The 18260-nt window shown below is 44.2% G+C and overlaps 1 protein-coding gene across 16 annotated transcripts in view; it reads right to left on the bottom strand.

Moving 5' to 3' along the window:
• The window catches only part of MARCHF10 (membrane associated ring-CH-type finger 10), a 114026-nt gene that overhangs the window by 50009 nt on the left and 45757 nt on the right, over window positions 1–18260 (bottom strand). For 13 of the 16 annotated variants that reach the window (XR_012898013.2, XM_089773924.1, XM_089773922.1 and 10 more), the window contains one exon: window positions 16985–17120. The exons of the other annotated variants lie outside the window; for them this stretch is intronic. Coding sequence is in view for 12 of the 13 variants with exons in the window: in XM_089773924.1 (XP_089630050.1) it covers window positions 16985–17120 (136 nt within the window). In the remaining variant the exon portion in view is untranslated. The remainder of the gene's footprint in view (window positions 1–16984; window positions 17121–18260) is intronic. 16 annotated transcript variants of the gene reach the window in all.

Below are 18260 nucleotides of genomic sequence, written 5' to 3'. Positions count from 1 at the left end.
TTTATACTCAATTGAAAATATAAAGAAAAAATTGTATTTCAAAGAAAAAATGCCAAACAATTTAATTCTGCAAAATGTGTATAACGTTAGCATTTTTTGTATATACAGAATCTCATTCAGTTAATCCCATTCAGTGAATAGAGATTTCAGTGAGGGTTGGGGCTATCCAAACTCATATTTAGCATTGCAATATCGAAACAGCAATCTCTTTTCATCATGAAAGCCATAAAGAAACATCTGCATTTTGTCAAACTGTTTTTAAATTTCAACCTTTTATCAAGGAATTTTTTCTGAACAACTCTAATTAAATGCGTATGTTCAAAGCAATTGGAAATTCCGTAAGTCTCTGAAAGCTGAAGCAAAGACCTGTCCTCTTCAGTAATGAGTCACAGCTAGAGTTCTATTAGGAGCCCTAGCAGCTGGTCTCACTGCATTACCTACTGACCAACAGTCCAGTTTGGAGATCAGCCTCATGTGTGGTCAACCTACCTCCATATCCATAGGGTAAATGTCAGCTTCCAAAGACAAACTAAAGATTCACTTAAGCTTAGAAATTAAGGTTCCAGTTTTCAAAATCTGAGTCAATTCTTCAATTGCTAAACATGCACAGTGGGGACCAAATTGTCAAAAAAAGCTCAGCTGCCGTTTATGCACCTAAACAACTACTAGATTCTCAAAAGAGCTCATTGCCCAATGCATGCCTAATGCACCAAACTCTTTCATACTACCCACTTACACAGGAGCAGGAAAAATATAGCCTGCAGGCTGAATCTTCCCTGCCAAACTACTAGATCCAGCCCAGCAGGAGCATCAACCTGGCACTCTTCCTTCCCCATTCCTGCTTGCCATGCGGAGCAGCCGGCAGTGGGGGCCATGTGCTTTTCTAAATGCTGCAAGCCTTGGGTGTGGGGGAAGAAGCTTTGCATGCTGTCCCCACCCTCAGCACAATCTCACAGCTCCCCAGCCAAAGGGAAGCAGCATACAAAGTGCCCCTCCTTCCCAGGCTTGCAATGCTGAGAGATGGAGGTGGGTGCGGGCAGGGCACGCAGGGAGCTTGGTGGAGCCTGCCAGGCTACTGGCCAGGAGCCACCCAAGTAAGTACCTCCCAGCTAGACTCTGCCTCTGGCACCTTAGCCCTTCCCTTCTCCCAATCCTCTGCCCTCCCTTGCCCCACATAACCCAAACCTTTGCACTCCCACTCCTGCACCCATACTCCTTCCCAGACTCTGCACCACAATCTCCTGCATCCTCTTCTGCACTCCTGCCCCCAATCACAACCCTCTCCCAGACCCTGCACTCCCTCCTGCACCCCTCTTTCATGTCAGAATCCTCCCCTGCACCCATACTCACTCCTGGACCCTCCACTCCAAGCCCCTGTCCCAGGTCACAACCCAAACCTCTGCACTCCTGCCTGAATCCCTGCCCCAGGTCACAACTCCCTTCCAAATCTTGTACCCCTTCCTATACCCCTACACCAGGTCTGAATCCTCTCCTGCACCCATCAGTCTCCTGCCCCAGGCCATATACCCCTTCACCCAAATTCCATCTCAGACCCCACACCTCTCCTGCACCTCAATCCCCTATCACAAGCTCCTTTCTGCACTCAACCTCTATCTCAGACCCTGCACCTCCTCTGTTAATATTACGGAAGAGTGTGGCCATTGACCACTTACCAAATTCTTGGAGTGCCCCTCCCACTTAAAATTATTGCCCACCCCTGCTCTTTTAGTTGGAGAAATGAGTGCAACTCTTCTGAAAATCCAGCTGATTGTGGGTACTGACCTCCCTGAAAATTTGGCCGTAAATGAGCTTCCTGCCCATAGTGGTTTTTAACAGGATTTGCCAGAAAAGCATTAGGAAACTTGAATTATTAGTTTCTCTCTGATAAACAGGCATCCACTTTAAAATGAGTTAGATCCTAAGTGGACTGAGCTGTCACTATTTTTAACTCTTTTTTATTAATATCATGCAGTTGGATTCCCCCTCTTCTGAAAGATGAAGGCCAAAGATAAGCATCTCTGGTCTGAAAGTATTGTATTCACATGATTTTTGTGTTTCAGGTCCATCTGTGAACACCTCCAAACTTTAGAGAACATTCACAATTCCAGTCCAAATAAAGACAGTGACTTTTTGGCACTGTTGTCAGATAATGTGACCAGGAAGAAGGGAGGGATGAGGAAAAGTTGTTCAATTCAGCATTTTCCCCATACAAACACGTGGACATGAACAGTATCTTAATTGATGCCAAGACTAACATTACCTCCTCCCACATGTTCTGTGACCCCTTTCAGGGAGTCAGAAGTGCAGCTACAGAGAAGCCAAACTGCTGCTACCTATCGAGATGTGGAAGAGGATGCATAGCCAGAGTCTGAAGGGTCAGGCCCTAGTCTATCGATCGCTGACCTCTCCATATTTGATAGCCTATATTCCTGCTCTTTGTACAGATACCATGTAGGTAAGGTGTGTGTGTGTGTGTGTATGTATGTGTATATATATATGTGTGTGTATGTATGTGTGTGTATGTATGTGTATATATATATGTGTGTGTATGTATGTGTGTGTATGTATGTGTATATATATATGTGTGTGTATGTATGTGTGTGTATGTATGTGTATATGTATATATATATGTATGTATGTTGCATATTCATGGATGCAGCTCTCTTCATGCAAATGCTCCCCTTCTGTGTGTTTCTACTTAGGAAGTGAGGCTGTCTCCAAAGTAAATAAATCTATTTTCAATTCATAAGGTACTTCCAGGAACCCTGGCTCTTGTAGTTCACTAAACAATTTATTTCCACCTATGAGAGAGATGATTCTACTTTTCACTTGCCCTTGCGGGGGGAGGGGAAATTAAATGTGATGACAATTCTTCAGTAAGTTTCAAGAGGCTTGTTGGCTGAGAGGGGCAACATGAAGGAAGATTTAATCAACTTTGGGCTGTGATCAAGAGGTGATAGGAGACAGGAAAATTTGGAGTTCAGTCAATGAACAATATACCTTCTTCCTCTCTTACGAAATGTTGTTTTCCCCTATAACTGCAGTGCCAAAAAGTGCAAAGGTTAGATCCAAAAGATAATTAACAGACATTTCTTTTCAAATTGGAGAAAGATTTGTAGCATAACAGAAATGATTGATATTGCCTCAGTGTAATAGGCAGCTCCTGATGAATATCTAAAATTACCCGTGGTATCCAACACACTAGCCACATGTGGTTATTTGGCCAGTTGAGTGTGGCTAGTTCACTATAGCAATAGCCATTATAGCAGCTACTTCTTCAGAACCAGTTGGACATCACAGATTTAGACTGTTCACGTTGTTGACTCTGCTGGAGATGTTTATGGTTTCATATATACAGAGGAGCTCTTAATTAAGGTTTGATTACGTACAAATATATTTTTATTTTGGAACACAAGAGGTGGGAATTTTAGTGTTAAGAACTTTAATGTCTAATAAGTGAGAGAGTAATGTAAACATTTACTGAGCTTTTTAATTTGCCCCAGTTTTAATGTGAAGCGGAATTGATTTTCAGTGTGTACTTTGGGGAAGGCCTGCTGCTTGTGACAACACTCCTGGGCACTCGCCAATAGAATTCTCTGTATGTTCACATTGATACACAAAAGTGCATGTTGACAAAATACAGAAAGTGCCTCTTGGAATGATTTCTCCAGTTACTGTTATGAAACAACAAATTAAGAAATGTAATTAATATAATTCAGTGCAAAACAAGGAAAGGCAGGTTGAAATCACTGCACAAAGCTTTCACTGTATCCTTCCCTCAGCATCATGCTGTCAGCTGCACACTGAGGAAAAAAGGAAGGAGGTTCCAGGTGCTCTTAACAGCTGGACAACATGCAGGTAGATTACACATTTACAACAAAAAAAATTGTAATGAGCCCATTATAAATACTCATCTTCACTGCAACAGAGTAGTAAATTCTGGTTACTCCACTTGAGCTACCCAAGGCCAAGTGAGTAAAAACATAATGAAAAAGCAGTATGGCCACACCAGCACCAGTGGTGGCTAAGGAATCGCAGCTGGCAAGGGCTACGAAGGATAACAAGATAGGTTTCTACAGGCATGTTAGAAATAAGAGGGTGATCAGAGAGGGTGTGGGGCCCTTACTAGATAAGAGAGGTAACCCAGTGACAGATGATGTGGGAAAAGGTGAAGTACTCAATGCTTTATTTGCCTCTGTCTTCATGCACAAGGCCAGCTCCCAGACAAATGCACTAGGCAACGCAGTATGGGAAGGAGGTGGACAGCCCTGAGTGGGGAAAGAACAAGTTAGGAACTATTTAGAAAAGCTAAACATACACAAATCCATGGGCCTGGATTTAATGCATCTGAGGGTACTGAGGGAGTTGGCAAATGTCATTGCGGAGACTTTGGCCATTATCTTTGAAAACTCGGAGATCAGGAGAGATCCCGGATGAGTGGAAAAAGGCAAATGTAGTGCCCATCTTTTAAAAAGGGAAGAAGGACAATCCAGGAAACTACAGACTGGTCAGCCTTACTTCAGTCCCTGGAAAAATCATGGAGGGGATCCTCAAGGAATCCATTTTGAAGCACTTGGAAGAGTGGAAAGTGATCAGGAATAGTCAACATGGATTCAAGAAGGTCAAGTCATGCCTGACCAATCTGATTAGCTCCTACGATGAGGTAACTGGCTCTGTGGATATGGGAAAGTCAGTGGATGTGATATACCTTGACTTCTGCAAAGCTTTTGATATGGTGTCCCACAATATTCTTGCCAGCAAGTTAAGGGAATATGGATTGGATAAATGGACTGTTAAGATGGATATAAAAATGTCTAGACTGTCAGGCTCAACAGGTAGTGATCAATGGCTCAATGTCAGGTTGGCGGTCGGTTTCTGGCAGAGTCCCCTAGGGACCAGTTATTGGACCAGTTTTTTTCAACATCTTTATTAATGACCTGGATGAGGGGATGGATTGCACCCTCAGCAAGTTTGCAGATGACACTAAACTAGGGGGAGAGGTAGATACGCTGGAGGGCAGAGATAGGGTCCAGAGTGACCTGGACAGATTAGCGGATTGGGCCAAAAGAAATCTGAGATTCATCAAGGACAGAAGAATCCCAAACATTGTTACAGGCTGGCGACCAAGTGGCTAAATAGCAGTTCAGCAGAAAAGGACCTGGGGATTACAGTGGATGAGAAGCTGGATACGAGTCAACACTGTTCCCTTGTAGCCAAGAAGGCTAATGGCATATTAGGGTGCATTAGGAGGAACATTGCCAACAGATGCAGGGAAGTGATTATTCCCCTTTATTCGGCTCTGGTAAGGCCACATCTGGAATATTGTGTCCAGTTCTGGGCCCTCCACTATAGAAAGAATGTGGATGTATTGGAGAGAGTCCAGAGGAGGGCGACCAAAATGATTAGGGGGCTGGAGCACATGACCTATGAGGAAAGACTGAGGAATTTGGGTATGAGGAAAGACTGAGGAATTTGGGTTTGTTTAGTCTGTAGAAGAGAAGAGTAAGGGGGATTTGATAGCAGCCTTCAACTTCTGAAGGCAGGTTCAAAAGAGGATGGAGCGAGGCTGTTCACAGTAGTGACAGATGGCAGAACAAGGAGCAATGGTCTCAAGTTACAGTGGGGGGAGGTCTAGGTTGGATATTAGAAAAAACTATTTCACTAGGAGGTTGTGAAGCACTGGAATGGGTTCCTTAGGGAGGTGGTGGAATCTCCATCCCTAGAGGTGTTTAAGTCTCTGCTTGACACAGCTCTGGTTGGGTTGATTTAGTTGGGATTGGACCTGACTTGGGCAGGAGTCTGGACTTGATGACCTCCTGAGGTCTCTTCCAGCTCTGATTCTATAATTCTAACAACTGGTGTATTGCATCCTATTCTGGGCCCCTATAGCTAGGATGTGGATGCACTGAAGAGGGTCCCGTGGAGGGCAATGAAAATGATTGGGGGCTGGAGCACATGACCTATGAGGAGAGGCTTAGGGATGTGGGCTAACTTAGACTGCAGAAGAAAAGAGTGAGGGGGGGATTTGATAGCAGCCTCCAATTACCTGAAGGGAGTTCCAAAGAGGCTGGAGAGAAGCTGTTGTCAGTAGTGACAAATGGCAGAATGAGGAGCAATGGTCTCAAGTTGCAGTGGGGGGAAGCCTAGATTGGATATTAGGAAAAACTATTTCACTAGGAGGGTGGTGAAGCACTGGAATGTGTTACTTAGGGAGGTGGTGGAATCTCTATTCCTAGAGGTTTTTAAGTCCTGGCTTGACAAAGCCCTGGCTGGGATGATTTAGTTGGGGTTGGTCCTGCTTTAGGGGGCTGGACTCAGAGACTCCTGAGGTCTCTTCCAACCCTAGGATTCTATGATAACAACCAGTCCTGGAAAAAGAGTTGTCCATGAGAAACTGGTAAGTGATCAACAGGCAGCATATAATAAACTCCACTTGATTCATTGCTCAGGGGAAGACTCGTACAATGCACTTCTGAAGGTCTTGTACAGGTTGGACCTCTCTAACCTGGCACTCTCTGGTCTGGCAACGTTCATGGTCCAGCATGAATTTAGTTAGCAGGATGTCCTCTTATCATGGGTGTGACCAAGATTTCCACAATCCCATGAAGTTTGTTTATAGCCACCAGTCCTGGCTCTCAGTGTTCTGTACTGTTATTTAGCTCTAATTGACCCCTAAAAGCCCAATAAGCAGGGGAAGTGTTGGTAATGCTGCTAGATAATATTGATCTCCTGTGGTTCGGAAAATTCTCTGGTTCAGCACCAGTCAGGTCTGGAGGGTGCAGACCTAGAAAGTATCAACCTGTGGCAGGACAATAACAAAGTGACATAAAACAACACCAAGAATGTTGCTGTGATGTTGCTTGACTATAATTCATCCCACAAATCATTGCACAGGCCACACAATTATATTTTAGGCATCCTTCGATCCCGAAGGATCATGGGTTTGCGCCCCTGTTGGACTGATTCGAGCAGCGTCTTCTGTGGCTGTGCAATCCAATCCGGGATTGGTAGTCCTTTCTGCACTGTGAGCAGCAGTAGGCAGATGTCACTCTGGTATCACGAGCATGGATCTTCCTGAGGGCTCTCTTGTCTTCTGCTTCCTTCACCTAGGTAGTTTCATACATATCAAGAGCTTCCTTCACTCCCTGTTTCCAGGCATACTTGTCTAAGGCGAGCGAATGCCGGGTGCTCACACAGAGCGCTAAGGTCACGCTTGCACGTGTCCTTATAGCTCAATTTAGGTCACCCTTTCAGCCTCTTTCCAGATGCCAGTTCACCAAAGAGAAGGTCCTTCAGTATTCGGCCATCCAAGATGCGTGAGACATGGCTAAGCCAGCGCATACGCCTCTGCTTGAGAAGGGTGAACATGGAGAGGGTGTCCACCCTCTTAAGCACTACGCTATTGGGGATCTTGTCCTGCCATGAGATACCGAGTATATGCCTAAGGCAGCACATATGGAATGTGTTGAGCCGCTGCTCTTGTTTTGAGCACAAAGTCCATGTTTCACTGGCGTATAACAGTGTGCTCAAAACACAGGCTGTGTAGACCTGCACCTTGGTGTGTACAGTGAGCTTTTTACTGGCCCATACTCTTTGTCAGCCTGGAGAACGTTGTGGCGGCTTTTCCAATGCGCTTTTTAATCTCGCCATCAAATGACAAGTTGTCCGAGATCGTAGAGCCTAGGTATACGAACTCATGGATGACTTCCAGTTCGTAATTTAACACACTGATAAGTGGCTCATTACCCACGCTTTGGCCCATCATCTGGGTCTTCTTTAAGCAGATTGTGAGGCCGAATTCCATACATGTGTCTGCAAAGCGAGTTATGAGTGACTGCAGTTCCTGCTGAGTGTGAGCAGCAATAGCTGCATTGTCAGCAAAAAGGAACTCTTAGATGCTTCCTAAGCACCCTGGTCTTTGCTCTAAGCCTCAACAGTTTGAAGAGGTTGCCGTCTGTTCTCGTGCGGAGAAAGATGCCCTCTGTAGCAGTTCCAAAGGCATATTTGAGCAAAACTGCAAAGATGATGCCAAACAGTGTTGGAGCCAGCATGCACCCCTGCTTCACTCCACTGAGAATCTCGAAGGGTTCCAATGTGGATCCATCGTATACAATGATCCCCCTCATGCCATCATGGAAGGCCCTAATAATGCTGAGCAGAGTTGGAGGACAGCTGATCTTAGCCAGAATCATGAACAGACCTTTTCTACTGACAAGGTCAAATGCCTTGGTCAGATCGATGAAAGCAATATACAAAGGTTTGTTCTGTTCCCTGCACTTTTCTTGTAGTTGCCTAAAAGAGAAAACCATGTCTATGGTGAACCGTTCAGCTCTGAACCCAGACTCTCTCTGCAAGAACATGGAGCTTCTTCAAGACAACACATGCAAATAGCTTCCCCACGGTGCTAATAAGGGAGATGCCGTGATAGTTGTTGCAATCACTTTTGTCACTCTTGTTCTTGTAGACAGTAACAATATTAGCATCCCTCATATCTTGCGGTACACTGCCTTCTCTCCAGCATTGGCAGAGTATTCCATACAGCTCTGAGACTAGGGTACCATTAGCGCATTTAAGGATTTCCGAGGGAATACCATCTTTCCCTGGGGCTTTTCCAGAAGAGTGCTTTTAGCACGTCATTAAGTTCTTCCATGGTGGGTTCAGCATCAAGTTCAGTCATGGTGGGCAGAGGTTTGATGGCATTCAGGGCTCTCTATACCTATGGTCTCTCTGGCGTACAGCTGTGAATAGTATTCCACCCAGCGTTCCATCTGCTTGGTTCTGTCCTTCAAAACCTCGCCTGTGGCCGACTTAAGTGGGGAAGTCTTCCTTTGTAATGGACCAATGATCTGCTTGATCCCATCGTACATTCCTCGCATGTTACCAGTGTCTGCGGCCTGCTGAATCTTGGAGCAGAGTTGGAGCCAGTAATAGTTGGCACACCACCGAGCAACCTGCTGCACTTGACTCCGAGCAAACCGGAGCGCCTGCAGGTTCTCCTCACTGGGAGAGGACCTGTATGAAGCCAGTGCCTCTCTCTTCTCAATCAGGGGCGTCAGCACTTCAGTGTGGGCTTCAAACCAATCAGCAGACTTGACTGTCGTCTTCTCACAGATATCGCAGTATCATAGATAGCGTCTTGTAGTTGTTCACATCTCTTGCTGGAATTAAAACCTCCGCTGCCTTGCGGCGATACCTAGTTATGGGAAAGGCTTTGGGAGTAAATCCCAAGGATAAATCCAGAGATGGAGCTCCTAAGGCAGTTTGAGGTTGTACTCGACCTCACTCTGGTAGCTCTTGCGATGACATTGGTGCCATGCTATACTGGCTTTTGCCTTTCCCTTGGATTACATCAGTGGCATGGAGAGGGGGATCCTGCTGCTGGGCATCAGCCGGTTCTCAACTTACTTGCCCAGGCCTGCGCCCTGGAGAGGACACTCCGGCATCACTTTCTGAGCGGTGACACAACACGGGAAGCAGCAGTTACCGGTATTAAGCCATAGCACTTGATTGGTGTAGAATGAGGCACCAAGGGTTGCTTCCGACGGTGGGAGAGGTCTTTGGATCTCATTGGGCAGCTACTGCCCACCTCAAGCTGGGAAGCCCCCAGCCAAATAAGTGCTGCCTCACCACAGTCCACTTGCTCCACTGAGTGTGTGGGGCTTAGGGAATAATCAACAGCTGGATCGTTAACCTTACACCAGGCGAAACAAACAAGCGACAAAGTAATCCAGCCTTCAGGCTGGGCACATGGAATATAAGGACCATGATTCTGGGCCTTACAGAAGACCTACAGAACATTAGTATCCCCTGGAAGACAGCAGTCATTATAACAAGCTGAGAAGACTGCGGATGGACATTGTGGCCCTCCAGGAAACAAGGCTATTGTCCTCTGGATGTCTCTGGGAGAAGGATTTTTCCTTTTTCTGGCACGGGAATCCTCCAGAAGAGACCAGGGAACACGGTGTTGGCTTCGCAATTAGAAACAACCTAGTTGGCTCAGTCATACCACCAAATATGGGAACTGAAGGTACGTCTAGACTACAGGCTTTTGTCAACAGAAGTTTTGTCGACAGATACTGTCGACAAAGCTTCTGTCGACAAAGAGCGTTTAGACTACATTCAGTTCTGTCGACAAAGCAAGCTGCTTTGTCAACAAAACCCTGTAGTCTAGACACAACCCTAGATGCAATAACACCTTCTGTCGACAGAACTCTGTCGACAAAAGGCGTTATGCCTCGTAAAATGAGGTTTACCAGCGTCGACAAAACTGCTGAGTTCTGTTGACGTTATGTCGACAGAACTCAGCGGTAGTGTAGACGCAGGTATAGTTTTGTCGACAAAAGTCCACTTTTGTCGACAAAACCCTGAAGTCTAGACACACCCTGAGAGAATGCTGAAAATCCAACTTCAAACATCAGTGGGCATGGCCAACATCTTCAGTGTTTATGAGCCTACTTTAACTTATGCCCAGGAAGATAAGGACAAGTTCTATGATGAACTTAGTATTGCCATCAGTGAGGTATCTTCCCATGAGCTGCTATTCATCCTAGGCGACTTCAATGCCAGAGTTGGCAGCGACCATCACAACTGGCTATCCTGTCTGGGACAGTTTGGAACAGGGAAGATGAATGAAAACGGACAGTGCCTCCTTGAACTCTGCTCCCAACATGATCTCTGCGTAACCAATACCTTTTTCAATGTCAAACCCCAGCACAAAGTTTCGTGGCGACACCCAAGATCAAAACATTGGCACCAGCTTGACCCTGTCCTCACCAAACGCAGCCGTTTAGGTAGTGTCAGGGTGACACGCAGCTACCACAGCGTAGACTGTGATACTGACCATTTGCTCGTGTGTAGTAAGGTGTGCATTCAGCCGCAAAGATTTTTTCGCTCCAGAAAGGAAGGGAGGCCGCACATTGACACAGGTCAGACTCGTGACCCTTTAAAAGTATGCGGGTTTGTCCAAGCACTTGAAGAGGCCTTGCCCTGTCGGGATGACACTGATATCGGACACACAATTAAACGCACACATATTGTATATGTCTTGCATCGATAGACAAAAGCGTAGTCAGGAATTGCTTTGCTAGTAATCTCCTAGAACCCTCTCCTCTCCAAATCATGGCAAGGAAAAAAAGCAGTGCAGAGGAAGACACAGAGCACATGTCCCACTGGCAGTTCATCTAACATCACTGTGTCTATCAATCAAGCTTATTCCTGTGGATTTTTATTATAGTTAGGGCCCTACCAAATTCATGGCCCTGAAAAATGCATCATAGAGCATGAAATCTGATCTCCTTCAGTGAAATTTGGTCTTGCTTGTGCTTTTACCCTATACCATACAGATTTAGGGTTGCCAGGTGTCTGGTTTTCACCCGGACAGTCTGGTAATTGCGTCTTATGTCTGGTAAAAAAAACCCCAGAAAATACGGTATTTTCTGTTTTTCTTGGACAGAAGGCTGGTGGGGACATTTTTCCCCTGCTGTGTCTGTCAGGGGAAGCAGGGAGTGCAAGAATTTAAAGGTGCAGCGATCTTTTTTTTTTTTTTTTTTTTTTTTTTTTTGCCCCCTGAACAAGTTTGGTCTCCGCCACTTTTTTTTTTTTTCCCCCCGCAATGTTCGGGATTTTTTGTGAAACTTTCTGGCAACCCTATACATATTTGATGGGAGAGACCAGTGTTTCTCAAATTGGAGTTTCTGATCCAAAAGGTAGTTGAAGTAGGGTCACAAGGTTATTTCAGGATGGTTGCGGTGTTGTCACTCTTACTTCTGTGCTGCCTTTGGAGCCTGACTGCCAGAAAGTGGTGGCTGCAGACTGAGGACCCAGCTCTGTAGGCACCAATGCAGAAAGAATGGGGGTATTACCATATCTTGCCACCCTAATTTCCATGCTGTTGCCAATGGCTGGACTGCCTTCAAATTTGGTCTCCCAGCCAGAAGCCACAGCACATGATAGCATTTTTCAAGTACCTAAAAGGGGGTTACAAGGAGGTGGGGGAAAAATGTTCTCCTTGACCTCTGAAGTTAGGATAAGAAGCAATGGGTTTAAATTGCAGTGGAGGAGGTTTAGGTTGGACATTAGGGAAAGCTTCGTAGAATGTCCAACACTGGAGATATTTAAGAGCAGGTTAGACAGACATCTATCAAGGATGATCAAGATGCTGCTTGGTCCTACAGTGAGAGCAGTGGATTGGACTTTATGACCTCTCAAGGTTCCTTCCAGTTCTATGAATCCCCCCTACAGTAATTTTGCAATTCCTCCCCCCTTTTTTTTGGTCATGGTCCTTAAAATTACAACCCTGTGACATTTCAGAATCAAATCGTTGAAATGAAAATTTACAATTTTTAAAATCCTATCACCATGAAATTCACCAAAATGAACCAGAATTTCATATGACCCTAACTATGGCAATGTTGGTGCAGCAGAACTTGAAGATATAGCCAATGAAAGTCTAATGGGGCTGTGTTTCATGTCCTAACTGTGTTTCTTCTGAGGTGGTATCTGGCCTTAATGTTCTGCTTGTGCCACTTATTAATTCATGCAGCTTATCTTAAAATTGCCTGGGGCTATCTGAACATATGCTACTCTTTCATTCTTGCTACATGAGTGCCCTTAAAGGGGATATATATTTATTTCTGTGTATTAAATACATATATGCAATACATTTTTTTAAAATATATGCACTATCTGGAGCTAGCATTCCACATTTTACTATGACTACATCTTTCTGTGTGCCATGCATGACCAGCTAATGCTAAGAAAGCATCTCTGCATTCAAATCAATATACAAATGCAATGGATATGGTGCAGCTTGCACCATTTTCCCATCTACTTAATTTTTCTTACATCTTTTTTGGTCTAGCATGTATGTGTCTGCATGTGCATATATTAGAATAAATCCTTAATATAAATAAGTATCTCAGCTTTAACTTCAGTGAACCATCTCAAGAAAGCATCCTAATCTACACACAGGACAGGATTTTCATACACTAAGGCTGTGTCTAGACTGGCATGATTTTGCACAAATACTTTTAACAGAAAAGTTTTTCCCTTAAAAGTATTTGCGCAAGAGAGCGTCTATACTGGCATGTGCCTTTGCGCAAAAGATTTGCTTTTGCACAAAAGCATCCGTGCCAGTGTAGATGCTCTCTTGCGCAAGAAAGCTCTGATGGCCATTTTAGCCATCGGGCTTTCTTGGGCAAGAAATTAATGTGGCTGTCTACACTGGCCCTCCTGGGCAAGAATATTTGCGCAAGAGGGCTTATCCCTGAGCGGGAGCATCAGAGTATTTGCGCAAGAACCACTGATTTTGTACATTATAAAGTCAGTGTTCTTGCACAAATACTCACGGCCAGTGTAGACAGGTGACAAGATTTTGCGCACAAAATCATGCCAGTCTAGACGTAGCCCAAGGCTTCTTTATGCCACTTGGTCAGTGTAAATGGGCCCTAAAATGAAAATAAATTATAGTCCCATCTATTTCAATGTAGCAATGAGACATTAGTGCAAATGAGAATACAGCCCACAGAGACGGCTTTAGGTCTAAGGAGTCTAAATAGCTCTGGGCTCTTAGGTTGTTCATCAAGAGCAGGGGTGGACAATTTTCGCAGGGGGGGCCTCTTCATGAATTTTGGTAGATAATCACAGGCTGGGAAGGGGCAGGGCTGGGAACTAGCTTCCTCCCAAAGTTGTCTGGGGCCAGAGGCTTTGTCTTAAAAACACAGCAAAGGGCATGTTTGGTTGGGGTTGCTGCGGTTATTTAAAGGGCTTGTGGCTCTGGACCCTACAGGGATACTGTCGTGACCAGGAGCTGGAAGCCATTTAAGTAGGATCTGGCTGCCTGAGACATTGCCTGGAAGTTCGGTGCCACAGACAGTAGGCTATAAATAGAAAACAGCCAGATACAATCCAGGGCTAGATCAAAATGTTAGGCATGCTGTGGGCTGCATCTTGCCCAGCCCTGCCAAGAGTACCTGACTACCTGATCAGTTCTCCACTTCAAACCAAACCATTTACTATGTCACAGAAAACTGCTAGTTAGTGAAAGTGCTAATTCCAAAATTATATTTATGGGATCAAAGAAGATAAAGAGCACGTGCTCTATAATTGCACACAGACACGGCACATTGCCTGTGTTCACAAAGAACATGGAACAGTACTAGATACAAATCTGGCGCAGAGAGGATGATCCTGTGGGTAGGATGCCAGTCTGGGATCCCAGAAAGCTGAGTTTAATTTTCTGCTCTATCAGAGTGCATCTACACTATGCAAATTGCATAGCTTATTTCTAGGTAACTTTGTAATCGCTTATTTCAAAATTTGGCACTTTCTACACCAAATTTTGAAATAAAGTGCTATTCCAACAAATCCTTTTACCCTTGTGGAATGAGCATTACAGAGATAATGGAATAGCGATCCCGTTATTTCAAAATATATTTCAAAATAACGAGTATGTTTAAAGACATGGTATTGATGTTTCGGGATACTTCCAGTATCCTGAAATAGCCCCGCTGTCTAGACTTTATTTGTGACCACAGGCAAATCATTCTGTCTCTGTATGCCTCAGCATCCCATCATTAAATTGGGAATAATTCATACCTCCCAGGTATGAGATTGCTCACTGGGGGCAGCTGTGCCACCAAGAGAGTGGCCAGAGGTCATCTTGCCTGCCAGCACACCAAGTAAGCAGGCCCCTGCCTCAAACCCTTCCCCCACCAGCCCTTGGCCATAGCACCAGATGAGGGGATGAGAGAAAATGCCTCTGAGGAATAAGTGGAGGGGGGGAGACAAAAAGGCCCCTGGTGGCCAGGAAGGGATTGGGAAAGGGGCAGACAAATCCTCTGGTGGCTGGAGAGGCTTGGGGGGGTAGAAAAAGGACCCAAGTGGCTGGGAGGGGGACCTAACCTGACTCCTGCACTCCCCCCACATGACCATCTCCTTGCACTGAAGCTCCTGGGCAATACTGGGTAAGCCTTCTAGTTACACTACAAATTATTCGGATGGCAACAGAATTAATACAGATTCACACTAATGCAAATGAGAGTCTATCTAGGGTCTTATTACCTGCAAAAATTTCATTTTGATAAATTAAATTATTTTTTAATTAGTGGGATGCCAGCATACAATAAAGACCCAGATTTTAATTTTAAACTAGATTTAAAATTATCAACTTGATTCTTCCCCTCTCCCTCCCCAAATTTAGTAAACTAATTTATGTAATATTTCAGCTCAGAGTGTCTGATGTATTTATCTTTAACTGCTAGTGATTTATAATGTAAACACTGAAGCATCTTTAACTTTGACAACATAGATAGCCCTGAAGTAATTAATCCTTTCATGAATATACTGAAATAGCCTTTTGTCTTTGCAGGCTCTTTATATAATGACATGGGCATGCATGGATAGTGAGAAATCATTCCTACACAAGTCTTGTCTCAGATTGGGTCTTTGGGGCCAGTTTTGTTTTATTTTGTCTTTGGAGATGTAGCCATGTGTGACGTAGTGTGGGTACCTTGCTGGTTGCTAGGCTTGGGTTGTGAGTGACCTCCACTGGCTGCTGTCTGCAGCACGGCCCAGCGGGGCAGGGGATGAGTCATTATGCAATGGAGCTTCAAACCTGTCTGGTGAGTTATCTCGGAGGGAGCCGAACAATGGGAAGAAGGGGAGTGGAGCCCTGGCTGGGAGCAGGGCTGGAAGTGAGTAAGTGAGTTTCTGTCTAGGAGCATGGAGGAGACAGCCTAGGGAAAGGGGCTGGATTTTAGGGGCCCAGTCTCTCCCATTTTAAGGGGGCTGAGGCATCCTAGGCCTGCCCTGTAACCAGATTACATCTGTGCTGTACTGTATCCTGGAGAAGCAATAAACACCCTCTATTCTACTGGTTGGTGGAGTCTGTCCGTGCCATTATGGGGGTGCAGGAGATGGGGAAACCCCAACGCACCGTCACACCATGTTTCCACAATCTCCCTATAGCAAAGGAAAGGTACATTCTATTATATTTAGTGGATAACCTTTACGGCATAAATATTTAAAGCAATTTACTCAAATGGAATACCATTTTAAAAATTGAGTGGAATTTTAGCTGTCGGGTGGAAACTGATTTCTTTAAAGCAACAGGCTGATTGATTAATCCTAGCTAAACTATACCATTTTTAAGAATTTATTAATACACTTTTTTGGATGAACAGCAGCTATTTAGAATGATTAGAGGGGCAGCTGTATTAGTCTGTATCTGCAAAAACAATGAGAAGGCCTTTCAGGCTTAAAGACTAATAAACTTATTGGGCATAGGCTTTCATGGGCATATTAATCTTTAAGGTGCCACAGGACTCCACTTTATTAAGAATTATGAAGTCTTTCTTTGTTTTGATTTTAACTTTATTTCTGATAGGAAAACCACCCTTAATTCTGATAATCTGTTTATGTTTTAAGCACAAATCCCACATTTTCAGTTGCTATTTTAATGCTCATTCCTGGATTCTAGATATTAGTTTGTGTCTGCTTCCACTAGCGTCCTAGTGAAGTCAATCAAATCTCTCAGGGCCCCGAAGCAATCAGGTGAGTATAAAACTTGTTCTGTGTAAACATGAGATCGAAGACCAAATACACACAGACATGCCCTGCAGTGCCTTTTTACTATTCCAACATGAATCTCTGTTAAGGAAACTAAACACACTAAACTATTGTAAAATCATTTCACTTAATTCAGTGAGAATATGTATTGTTATATGAACCTGATTCTCATTTGCACTTAAATCACTTCACACTTCTTTGGCGTTGAAAAGTGGCCTTAAAACAGTTCTAAATTTCATACGTACTCACTTAAGATCACTCTACCAGCCAAAGGAGTGTAAAGTGACTTAAGCGTAAATGAGAATCAGGCCAATATTCATTGGTGCATGGCAGTACCATAATGACTCTGTTCCACAAGGCATCTTCTATCTACTTGCTAATTCCAAATACCATGATAAGTAGTTCCATTTTAGCTCACCTGGAGTTACTTTGCTGGAGCTCATGGGAGGCTTTTGCTTTTCCTTGCCTGATGATTTTTCTATAGCAGGAAACTTTGAATCAGGTCTGTTTGCATAAGACTTGATGGAAGAGCCAGAACCCTCATCTACAGAAGTCTAGAAGGGTAAAAAGAAAAATACCAATGGCTGAACAACTAACTTCTACTGTCTGAGTGAGAATTTGAGAAATGTTGTACTCTGAAATAAGCAATATTCCAGCAAAATTTCTAGTACTAGCCAGTAACGACAGGAAGACACCATCCATTTTTACGAAGATTCTTCCTTCCCATATCCTTTTATATTCAAAGCCACACAAAGCTGGAGGAACAAAAATCTAAGAGTACTACAAAGTATACACTGAAATAGATATTTCCAGAGAATTCAGTAGCTATGCTTGGATTAAAATGATGGGCGAGTGTGACGGGGCACTGCTTGGAAATATGCTTATGAGTATGATACAACTTGAATATGTTTTATGCAAAATACTTCTTGAAACATTAGAAAAGTTAAAATCTGCTGAATGTGTACATTCAATTTGTGTGCATGTACCATTCCTATAATTTAAGTTAGAAATATGCAGTGTAAAACTGTTTTACTTATCTAGACATATGAATCATTTGCTTAGAGCAGCAGTTCTCAAAGCGGGATGCAGACCTGCTCAGTTAAGCCACTGACGGGCTCTCCCTGCTTAGTTTACTTAAAGTGTCCATAGCCATAAAGCCTCACAGCTCTATTTTTCCATGCAGAGGCATAAACACCTAATTTTATTAAGAAATAAAAGAGCAGATTATTTAGTAGAGGTTCTTGTTAGGGATGTAAGCAACTACTCAATTAGTCATTCCCCCCACCAGCTGCATCACTGCATCACCAGAGGCAGTGAGGGGTGGTGGAGCAGGGGCCGGTTCTGCGAGAGGGAGCCAGCTTAAAAGCCAGTCCCCCCGCAGCACAGTCTCCACGGGAGGGCAGGGAAGGCAGAGAAATAGTGGGGGGACTGGGCATGAGCCAGGAATCAACTGGTCCCAGACGCTACGCCCCTGCTTTTTAAATGTATCAAGTGCCACCAGTCCATTTAAAAGCAGAGTCGTAGTGGGGTTAGCTACCAGGGCCAAGAGCTAAGCCCCTGCAGCTCTGCAGTTTCCCTCCTTATCAACTAATCAAATAGTCGATGGAAATTCCATAGACTACTCGATTAGCTGATTAAATGCAATTTAACAGCCCTAGTTCTTCTAACAAATTATAGAGAAACAGCTCAGGAAG

This window comes from Pelodiscus sinensis, chromosome 29 (genome assembly GCF_052426305.1).
Source record: "Pelodiscus sinensis isolate ZL-2025 chromosome 29, ASM5242630v1, whole genome shotgun sequence".
NCBI lineage: Eukaryota > Metazoa > Chordata > Testudines > Trionychidae > Pelodiscus > Pelodiscus sinensis.
This window is presented reverse-complemented; position numbering and strand designations above follow the sequence as displayed.